At 44.5% G+C, this 11,722-nt stretch overlaps 1 protein-coding gene across 1 annotated transcript in view; it reads left to right on the plus strand.

Moving 5' to 3' along the window:
- Positions 1–11,722, plus strand: part of cemip (cell migration inducing hyaluronidase 1) — a 128,780-nt gene that overhangs the window by 98,924 nt on the left and 18,134 nt on the right. Inside the window, exons 13-18 of the mRNA XM_071920845.2 lie at positions 939–1,148; positions 2,423–2,628; positions 8,801–8,870; positions 9,278–9,406; positions 11,230–11,315; positions 11,593–11,722. The exon at positions 11,593–11,722 is cut by the window's right edge and continues 2 nt beyond it. Of these exons, the coding sequence (XP_071776946.2) occupies positions 939–1,148; positions 2,423–2,628; positions 8,801–8,870; positions 9,278–9,406; positions 11,230–11,315; positions 11,593–11,722 (831 nt within the window). The remainder of the gene's footprint in view (positions 1–938; positions 1,149–2,422; positions 2,629–8,800; positions 8,871–9,277; positions 9,407–11,229; positions 11,316–11,592) is intronic.

An 11,722-nucleotide genomic window follows, 5' to 3' on the forward strand; every position in this document is an offset into this window, starting at 1 on the left:
CCCCGTCCTCCCTCTCTCCTTCCCTCTTCCTCCTTTGCTGTCCACCCCTCATTTCATCATTCCTTCCCTCCTTTTCTTCCCACCCTCCCTTCCTCTTTCTATTCATCCCTCTTTCCCCACTCTACTCCATACTTCCCTCCCTCCATCCTTCTTCCCTTCCCGTACACTCCTTCCTTCTCTCCCTCCTTCCCTCCCTTCTTCCATCCGTCCTCCTGCCCTCCTTCCCCATCCTCCCCACCTCTTTCCTTGCACCTTTTTCCTCCCTCCTTGCACCCTCGCATCCCTCCATCCTTCTTCCCCATCCTCTGTCCTTTCCTCCCCAGCTCCTTCCATCCTTCTTCCCTTCCCATACACTCCTTCCACCCCTTCTTTCCCTCACTCCCTCCCTCCTTTCTTCCCATCCTCCGTCCCTCTTTTCTTCCCTGCATTTTTCCTTCCTTCCATCCCTTCTTACCCACCCTACCCCATACCTCGCTCCCTCCTCCTTCCCCTGCTTCTATCCTTCCGCCCCCCTCCTTTTCTCACTCGTCTTTCCTCTGTGTTTCTCTTGCATCCTTCCATCCTTCTTCCCCACTCTCTCTTTTCATTCCTCCCTCCTTCCCTTCCCACCCAACTCCTTCAATCCTCCTTTCCTCCCTCCTTGCACCCTTGCATCCTTCTATCTACCTTCCCCATCATCTCTCCTTCCCTCCCTCCTTCCCCTCTTCCCCACCCCACTTCCTCTTCCCCTTTATCCCTCCCTCCTTCCCTCCTCTTATACTTTATCATTACTTTTCAGTCACATATGAACTCAACACGTTCTAGTGTTCAAATTGTCTTTGCTTCATTAAGTTTCAACCCCCATTTCCTCTGTTATTATTTATATCCCATTATCTTCACTGTACCTCATTATCACTATCATTTGACTGAAGCTTCACTGTATGTCTTGTTACTGTCAGGTGGAGCGTGGCTTCAGGGCGGTTCACGTGTCCGGGGTGGAGATGCAGCACATGGGCCAGCAGTCGATGGGCCACTACCCGGTCCACTTCCATATGAACGGAGACGTGGACGAGAGGGGCGGCTACAGCCCCCCCACCTCCGTCAGCGATCTGTCCATCCACCACTCCTTCTCCCGCTGTGTCACCATCCACGGCTCCAACGGACTGCTGGTGAGTTGGAAAAGACCCAGATGTGTGCACAGACACGACTGCAAACACAACAACAAAAGACCTTGAACTGATTCTAATGTGACATTTTGATTAGATTCTATACAAGTATGCATGAATGTTTTATTATCATTAATGTACATAATTAATACATAATTACTACATAATTATTATGTTCGGGTTTCAATGGAGAGTTTTAGTGTCCCATGGTCTAAATTCTGTTTCAGAGGCTTTTCCACCCTGTCAAGAAGGAAATTCTTTTAGGGGAAACACTGAATAATTGGACATTTTTTTATATTTTTTGGCATGACAATAGTCAAATTTTAAGATATTGTATCAAAACAAAATATCGGCAGCTTTAATCCATAAAATATCAGTATCTGCCTTTATTGGTCGATCCCTAAATAATAATAATAATAATAGTAATAACAGGCTATCATTATACAGCATTTTTGAAAACACAGTTACAAAGAAAGTGCTTTACAAAGGAACAAAGCAAACCCCAAATCAGAAAATCGACCAAAAAAGCAATGAAAGCAAGGCAAGGATAGAAGATGAGTCCACACACTGCAAGTGGCTCTCAGGGTGTATAACTGTATTAACACCTAGATGGAAAGTGGAGGAGCTGGTGGAAGGCCAACGGATCAGCAAGAACCTGAAATAATCTTTAGATTGTCGGGACAACAGGCTGGTTCATTGCCTCCCACTTTGCAGGGAATGGAAATAACGATCGAAGTGGGAACGAATATTTAGAAAAAGAATCCGAAAACCGTTGTGTTCCTTCTTATCTTGTCCCTTTTTATTATTTGTGCTGCAAAGAGCTGGATAAGTGGGCAGTTCCTCTGAAAGTTTAGATGCATGCTATTCTGTAGTTGTGTGTTATTTTCTAGCTGCGTGCCACATCACTCGGCATTAAATGTGACTAGGCTCTGCAGAATGTTCTCCTGCCTGCCTGCTTCCCTGTCTGTGTTGCTGCCTAGCTGTCTGATTCTGTTGCACTGACTGTCTGTAACTCTAAAAGCCATTCCACTTAGTGCTCGCCTCCCTCCATTATTCTCCTCTCTCTCTCCATAATATGTCCTTTTCCAATAAAGTGACACGTGCTTAAATGAAAAAGTTATCCCATCGTCAGTGCAAAACATGCAGGTTTTGGACTTTTTCGCTTCAGCATGTGTCACATTATTGGTCAGATGCAGGTTAAAACCCCTCCCATTGCATCTAGTTATAAAAATGATCGGTAAAGTCTGACATTTCAGCGTGTCTGTTTTGGCTCCCAGGTGAAGGACGTGGTGGGCTACGACACGCTGGGCCACTGTTTCTTCACGGAGGACGGTCCGGAGGAGAGGAACACCTTCGACCACTGCCTGGGCCTGATGGTCCGAGCCGGGACCCTGCTGCCTTCGGACAGAGACAGCAAGATGTGCCGCTACATCACCGACGGGGCGTACCCAGGATACGTGGCCAACCCACGCCAAGACTGCAGGTAAGATACAAAGGGCATACGCTGCATAAGGCTCCAACAACTAACTCCAGATTGTTTCCTTCATGTTAGAATTTCACTGGAAGGATAACAAGAGCTTCTATCACCTTTGAGTTTATGAAACCCTTTCACAAATGAATTGGATGAACTGAAAAATGCACAATCATCAAGCAAACTTTGCTTTTCTTAGTTCCTGAAGATTTTTCCTAATATTTTGGTGTGGTGTTAGTAGCAATAAGCAACATGATTGGCAGTGTGGGGAATTGCCCCTTGGTGAAAACTCACTCACTCAGAATACAGTCAAAATGACTGAAAAGAGAGTAAAGTAAAAATCAAGTGAAATTTTCTATCTTCTCTTCAAAAGGGTAATAGTCCAATATCAAACCAGCAGGCTCATAGGCCAAACCTATTTTAATCTTGACTAAACTAAGCAATGAGTCTGCCACAATATCAGTTTAAACTCACCAGGAGAGAGCAGCTGTTTCTGCTTTAAATAATTTTGTGGAGAGTTCAATGAAGAGGGAGCAGAGGACATTAAGGCACTGCTTACTAATTCAGTTCTGACATTAACATAGATAACAAGAACAAATGCTGAGACAGTAAACGGCAATTTCCACCGAGTGTTTTTTTTTAGATAGAAGAGCGCAAATAATTAGGAAGCAGAGCCAGACTGGCTTTATAGATAAAAATATAAAACTTTCCCAGTTCACACAGTCTCACATTCATGGTTCAAGACAGGCCGACGGCAAGTGCTAAACACAGATTGTCAGTTAGTGGCCAGTGATCATCAGTTAAAACTCTCTCTCTCTCTCTCACACACACACACACACACACACACACACTTATGCATATATTATAAGTACAAATTCTGGCCATTATCCAAGAGAACCAATAGCTACAATGTCTAATCAGACCAAGACCTGTAAGATCTGAACAAGAATTTACATAGACTTACAAAGGAGACCCAGGAGTTAGACACATGTAGCACAGCGGTAAAGTTTGCTTTACATAGATTTACAATGGAGCTTTAAACAGATGGGTGCCGCTGTCCCCGGCATAAATAATTGTAGCCTATATCCTTGGCAAACGTGCAAACCACTGCTCGCATATACTGTCGGTTTTCTTACACCCTGTAATTTCCTTCATGAAGCATCTGTCCTATTCCTTGTTTTTTCAATTTAAATTCCACCCCATGCTTCCATAGCAGCCATAGGAGCTGCACTTACATGATGGGTCTTGAAAGCTGTTAGCTTGCCGCCAGTTGCGATAACCGGAGAGAATGAATGTAGTGGGCTCTGAAAGGAACCCATGCCCTCCACGCCGGAAACGCCTGCATGCAAAGCAGGAGAACTGCTCTAACCAGTTGAAGCCTCTTTACTAATTGTGATAGGTACTTTTTCAAGGCTGGGCACTGAAGTCCTTCATCTGGCTGCCGGCGAACATCGCTAATGTTAGCAGTATCCTCGCTAGCAGTGGGAGTTAGCAATGTTAAATACAGACAGTCACAGGACGGCTATATTTTGCAACAAACAGGTAATCTCTTGGCGTGCTACAGTAGTGCTATTGCAATTCCTGCCGGTGCTGCGTTCATGCGTCTACGTGTTAAAGGATGTCACCATTTTGATAGTTCCCCTTAGTAACATGAGGCTCAATGACAGAATTGTCAAATACACTCAAGAATGGTTCACCTAGCTTGCCAAGACCCTTAGGAAAGTTTCAGACGGCTTAATTTGATCACAGTGTTACCTAAGCAAGTGCAACCGATATGAAAGCAGCTGTCAGGAAAATCCATCTTGCCTCTCACAAACACACACACACACACACACACACACACATTTATAACCAGGGATGCCCCCTATTTGCCGTCCTGCACCCCTACTCTGTTAGAAAGAGGCCGTGTTTAATGCATAAAGATGCAGCGCGGTTAGAATATAAAGCAGTTTAATCCGGTCTGCATGACTTTTTATCACTCCGCCCTGCCTTCGCCCTCAGCTGCAGAGCATCAGGGGCAAGGTTACAGACGCACACTGACACACACAGTCTTCCACCTGCCCTCCAACACGAGCATACTGTAAGGGTTTGGTGTTTCTCTCTCCTTTTATCTTCTCCTCTCTGTCCTATTCCTCTCCTCCCCTTCTCTCTCCTTTTTTTCCGTTCTCATCTCTTCTCCCTCTATCATCTCTCCACTCCTACCATCCTCTTTCCTCTCTTCGCCTTTCCTTTCCTCGGCCCTCGATCCTCTCCCCCTCCTTCTCTTTCCTCTCCTCCGCTCCTCTCCTCTTTCCTCTTCTTTTCATCCATGTCCATTTTTCCCTCCTCTTTTCTTTCCTTTCCTCTCCTCCTCCTCCTGCTCCTCTTCCTTTCCTTGCCTCTCCGCTGCTCTCCTCTCCTCTGCTATTTATCTGATTATAACAATGAGGTAATACACAAGGTACCGTCTTCCTAATGAGCCTCTTTTTTTTGGCAGATTTGTCTGGATCATTGTACTCTGTAATAATTCCAAAACCCCAGTGTATTTATTACCGCGTTTTAAAAAAAATCCCATTTAATCAAACACGATTACACTAACAATGTTACCCACGTTAATTTAAGATTTATTATAATTAATCTCCAGTCAGGTTTTCACAGTCCCTCGCGCCTCTTTCTCGCTCTCTTCCCCCGTCACTGTTGGGTTGTGAATGTGTTGAATTTAAATGCCGAGATGAGAACAATACATTTTTGTCATATTTGCCAAGTAAAGGAGACATGTGGGCCGTGTGGAGAGGATATGAGATGAACTGTCATTTAAACAGACCCAGATGAATGGACTGTGGGCCTGAATGCTTCACTTATTGACATTGTGTGTGTGTGTGTGTGTGTGTGTGTGTGTGTGGGTGTTTGTGTGTGTGTACGTGTGTGTCCTTGAGCATTTGCATGCATTTGCCAAAATGAATTCCATCCAAGCCCTCTCTCAGAGGAAAGAGCAAGACGTGGCAGTTGGTTGTCTTTTCAAGCATTAATGCCTGCGGTGAAGATGTTACTGTTCACGCACACGCACACGCACGCACACGCGCACGCACACACACACACGCAAAGATGTTCTTTTACAAGGCCCAGCAAACCTGCTCTAGCACATCAACATACCTGATTCCGCCGAGCAGCAAATTGCTTTTCAGCTGAAGCTATTCACCCCGACATCTGGAGTTTGAATATCAGATTTAAATTCAGCAAACTGCAAAGTAGATTGCAGTGTGTGTGTGTGTGTGTGTGTGCCTGCCTATGGGTGGTATGATGCTTAGATTATTAAGGCTAGTTTAATTTCCTTATCTGGGCAGAGATGGAGCATTAACCTGCGACAAGAGCGACAGAGTGAGGGAGGAATGAGGGGAGAGCGAGAGGGAAACAAAGCGTATCAGAAAAGAGAGGAGGCAAAAAGAGGAGAAAGGAGGAGACAGGAGAGGTTTAGGCTGTAGTGGCGCCATGTGCTGAGCCGCTGTGGGGCTAAATTGCATCTCTGCCATTTCAATTCATATTCATCACCCTAAGCTGCTTATTCACATACGTACACCTACAAGGTGGAACTGAAATGATTTTCTCACTATGCCGGTGCGTGTGTGAAACGCACTTTCTGTGACGTCCTGGAAAGAGCCGGAATACGACACATACACACACACAAAAAAGAAACCAGCAAGAATTTGCAATAAAAGAAAAATTGTCCGAAAAGTGTCTGAAAAGTCCTGTAGTTTTAGTTTTGGAGGTTTTGTTTTGAAGCCAACATAACTGACACACTGATTAAAAAGAAAGAAAAATCCAAGACAGGCCAACTGATTCAAAAAAAGAATTAGATTTATTTATGAGATTCAGAAGTGACAAAAAAAAGTGACAAAAAATAGGGAGAACTGCTGATGGTGTACTGACACACATTTTCTGTTTGTGCACTTTTGTTAGTTTTTGTACTTTTTTTGGTCATTTTCGCACCCCATGTAAATGAAGGTCAGTCCTTTTTAGGATTTAATCCTTTTTTTTTAAGTGTCAGCTGAGTGTCTATGATTTTTAAACGTAGACAAAATCTCCTTAATTAAAACTATAGGACTTTTTTCCTTTGAGCGCAGCACACCTCTCACTGTTCTCTACGTATACACACACACACACACAAGCTGAAAGTCTGTCATTGCGCGCCTACTGTCTGACGGTGTGTTTGCGTGTGCATGCTGCTGAAAGACGGCTAACAAGGTTCAGCTTCAAGCGCTGTGGAAGTATGCGGCTCGCTCTGCGCCCGTATACTCCACACACAAACCCCCATTCAGCAGGCTGGGACGCTGCACGCGAGCATCTAGCTCCGCTTTCACCCTCTGACAGCCGGCAGTCAAAACGTGCCGTGATTTAAGGCTGCGGGCTTTGTCTGGAAATGTTTGAGTCATGGATGTGTGTCAGCAAAGCTGTTTGGGGGTATGATGGAAGTATTGGGGGTTTGTTACAGCATCCTAGACAGCTATGGGGGCATTAGACTGATCACGCTCATTTTTAGAGTCTTTGTGCTTTACTTCAGTTATGCATGACAGTCGTACCACATTCCAAGACTCTTCACCTGTTTGCACATCGAAATTGCAATCCCAATCAACTTTTCAAGATCCGTTGTTTTGGTTTTTAAAGTGTTAATGCTCTGGTTTCTCATTTCTTCGTCTTCTGCACTGCTTTTCCCAGAGATCACCTGTCAATCAAACAGTGTGTCCAGTACTGTGACGTCTTTTTCCTTGGATTTTCTTGGCTATCACTGCTCATGCTAACTACACAGTTCTTCTATTTATTCCAAACAAACCGGGAACGTAAAATGCATCACTTCCTATGTGTCACGGGGTTTTTCCCAGGAAAGACCTACCAACAACATGCTCTTTTTCAGCAATGCGTGACTCCACAAATGTATTGTTACAGTAATAATAAGTATTTTCCCTGAAAATGCAAGAAGAGCCACGTTTTTCCAGCTGTAAATTCATGTAGTAAATCATGGAAAAATCCTACCTTTGATCCAGTTAGGCCAAATTAAGCTGTCCTACAAAGACAAAGATCAGAGTTAAAGCATTTTGTCAGTGTTCTCTCTCATCATTTTATCATTATAAGCTGACCTGAAATATTTGTCCCAGATGGAAACTAAATTAGTTCAAGAAACGCGCAAGAAATGTCTCTTCCCCCTTCTAGCCACATAAACACTACGGTGTCTGCAAATAAAGACAGCAATATGTCACAGAGACTTCAGTGTAAATGATTGGAAGCGTGCTAACCCATTTGAATTATTCCAGCTCGCGTGACCTTTAGTCCATGTCGGATTGCTAAACTCGCTGCCTCTGCTACATTATACTGTTTTATTTATCGCATTCGGTCTGACTACAAGCTTTCCACATGCACCGATCCAATTCTCAGCACCCATCCATCATGCTGTCAACCTGTCATTTCTCCCCTCAAAGGAAGGAGTGTTTGTCTTTGTCTCTTCCTCTTCCCCCTGTTGCACCTTTCTCTCTCTCTTTTCCTCTCTGATGGAGAACACACTGACTGGCCTGGAGGGGGCTGAGCCTTAATTGGAGCTGGTTGAGACCTTGATTACAGCAGTGCTGATTCCCTTTTCATATGAACTGACCTGCAGGGATGGAGACCAGAACGCTTCTTTGTTATCAGTGCATGTTTGTGAGAATAGAGCGGGAGAAAAGAAATTAGATTAAGACCAGGAATGTAGTGAAGGGTAAACCCACCTATGTTCACTTTACCCATCTTTTCATTTGCAGAATAGAGTTTACCACATTTTTGGGTGACAGTGACAGTATGAGCATGGTATATATCCTAGCAAGTGCTACCCTAGATACTGTACTATACTACTCTATAAAGTCAAAAGTCAAAGTCAAAGGCAATCACATATCAACAAAAATTCTACCCAAAAATGCTATTAAATGGCATGCAGTCCCCTTCTGTACCAACAATACTTTTGTCAAGGCGAGATATAAACTTTGAAGTCATTTTTCTCACACAGTTACCGCTGTTTGGCTTTGTAGAGCAGTATTGTTTACCCTCCGTTTTATTTACCATTACATCACCGGTCAAGACGGGGTTTTTTTTTGCGAAATACAATAACCAAACTTTTTCTTCTCTCTTCTGTTCCTCCCCTCCCCTCTCTCTTTATCCCTCTCCATCATTTTCCCTCTCACAGTGCAACTTCCACTTTCTGGATCGCCAACCCCAATAACAACCTCATCAACTGTGCGGCTGCAGGCTCAGAGGTGAGTTTTTCACTTTCACCCGTTCTCCCTCTCTTTCTCTCTCTCTCTCTCTCTCTCTCTCTGTGTGTGTGTCTCTCTCTCCGTCTCTCCAGGTGGAGGTCTGTCTCATTACCACGTTGCCAGGTCAGATTAATGGCTGTATGCTTCTATTAACTTCTGAATCAAGCAGACAACAACAGACAGAGGCGCTGCCGTGGTTTCACTATGATAGAGTGCCAATTAGGATCATAATTCTGGGATTTCACAAGGAAACGTCAGGCAGAATGGGCTGTAATTTATCCTCATGGATGTAATAACTTTCCTCATTTGCATACCTCCGAGGAATAATACAAAACAGACAGGCTGACATGGAGCAGACGAGCCAGCGGTCATTGTGTGTGTGTGTGTGCGTGCGTGTCTCTTCTCAGGAAACAGGTTTCTGGTTCATCTTCCACCATGTGCCCACCGGCCCCTCGGAGGGGATGTACTCCCCCGGACTCACTGAACACACACCTATGGGCCAGTTCAGCAACAACAGAGCCCACTCCAACTACAGGGTGAGACTCGGGAGGGGTGGGGTGAAGGGTGGGATGGAGGGAGGGGACAAGTGGGTCAGGGGGGGCGAGAAGGAGAAGAGTAGTGCTCGACCGATATGGGTTTTGGAAGGCTGGTGCTACTATTTTTGAATTTAAATGACCATTTTTAACCATTTTCATGCCAAAAAAAAATAATAATAATACACTTATTCAGGATTTCTCTCAGAATTTTACTTCTGTCAGGGTGGAAAAGCCTCTGAAAGAGCATTTAGACCATCATGGGACACTGAAACCAATGCAGAATAATAATAATAGAACTAGAGTTCCCAAAGTGGCCTTGGTGTAAAATTCCATGACTTTGACCCAAAAATGTTCTTCCTTCCTGGTTTGTTAATGTTGTTTTTCTAAACGTGACCCATTTGTAAAATTCCCAAATATTCCCATTCCCTGACTTTCCCTGTTTTAAATGCACCACTCTGTATTCCACGATATTCCACATATTCCATGACCAGGAACCCTGTAAAATGTGTTGATGGAAACTGGTGTGGAATCTGTTCAAAATGTCTCATTAGAATCAGTTGGGGTTCAGGGCTTCCCATAGACGACCAGTGTAGTATTGATCAATTCTACAATAATTATGTAAATCAGAGGTGGATGATACTGACTTGCCTATTTTTAATAAACGGCCAATATCAGCAAACCGATATTTCGATCTAACCCTGGAGGAGAGTACACAACAGAGTCAGATATGAACAGCTATATGGGAGGAAGAGGAATGGATGAAAGGTGGGAACAGCAAGCAAAACAGAGGAAAGAGAGCGAAAAGAGAGGGATGAGAAGGAGAGGACGAGAGAAAGAGAGGTGGAGGCGCCTGAGGCATAAACCGCACTCCACAGCAAGACCTCGGATAGACCAGAGAGAGATTTATGAGGCGCTGGTGGAGGAGGAGCGCTATTGTTATCTCCCTCCTTCCTCTCCCCACAACAATGATCTCTTTCTCTCCCATGTTTTTTTTTTTTTATAATTTGGATCATCTTAATGGGAGCATAACTCATGTCAGGCCGCCACCCCGGGATGTTTGTGAGGGACGAGGCCATGTCGGGGTCGCTGGCCGGGACGTTGCGGGGCGAGAACACAGCTGGGTCTTAATCTCTGTATAGGAAGCGGCGGCGGTATCTTGGTTTTGATGGTGGAACTGCAGAGATAGCATGCAAGCGAGAATGGCTTTTATTATTATTATTACTATTTTTTATTATTATACTTTTTGTGTTGGAGTTGGCCTTTCCAAGCTCCAACGAAACCATCAACGTAACATGAGACGCTCTGGAACAGCCGATTCTGAGGATATTACACTAGGAATAGCATAACCTTCCAGTCACAAGGGACATAACCAACAGGCTGCTCCAATAACATGATGAAATAACTTCAGATTCTTGATGACAATCAGTCATTTAGGACCAGAGCGGCTCACAAGGAGTGAGCAGGTAGGGGCTCAGTGTCTTGCTGAAGAATTATTTGACAAAGCTCATGGTTGATGGACAACTTTGGTAGTTGTGGAAATCAAGCCTAGGACCTTCCACTTACGGGACGGCCTCTCTAACCCCTAGGCCACCCTGACACCCTCATTCAATCAGGCAGCCTCGAGATTAGTAGCTTCTGTTATCAAGTCTGAGTTCAGTTCCTCATGCAGATACAGATCTAACAGAGAAATGTCATCTAATGTCTCACAAATCTGAGAGTACTGAGAACTCTCTGAGAACTTATTTCTAACATCGCTCCATTGTTTCTGATGTTGTTCAGTACCTTGCACTACTTGATGTACGGTACATCTCTCTTTGTTCCAGGCTGGAATGATTCTTGATAATGGAGTAAAGACCACCAAGGCTAACGACAAGGACAAGAGACCCTTCCTCTCTCTCGTCGGAGCCAGGTTAGACTGCTCAGCCCTTTAACTCCTCAGCCAGTAACACAGTTACACAGTTGTATTAATAGCTGAAGTCATTGTCACACCCAGTAGTATTCAGTATGATGGACTTACAGTCTAAACTACAATGCCAATGTTTTCAACAAGTTTCAAAAAAGACTTACAAGGTGTAATTGTACTGGGTGTCTCAAAAGTCTGGGGTCACAGGGAAATTACTCACTCCTACTCTCTCCCTCTCTCTCTCTCTCTCTCTCTCTCTCTCTCTCTCTGTTGGGACGTTTAGGTACAGCCCCCACCAAGATGCCGACCCCTTCAAACCCAGAGTTCCCGCTCTCATCCACCACTTTGTGGCCTACAAGAACCAGGACCACGGAGCCTGGCTGAGAGGAGGGGATGTCTGGCTGGACGACTGC

Source organism: Centroberyx gerrardi, chromosome 1 (genome assembly GCF_048128805.1).
Source record: "Centroberyx gerrardi isolate f3 chromosome 1, fCenGer3.hap1.cur.20231027, whole genome shotgun sequence".
Lineage (NCBI taxonomy): Eukaryota > Metazoa > Chordata > Actinopteri > Beryciformes > Berycidae > Centroberyx > Centroberyx gerrardi.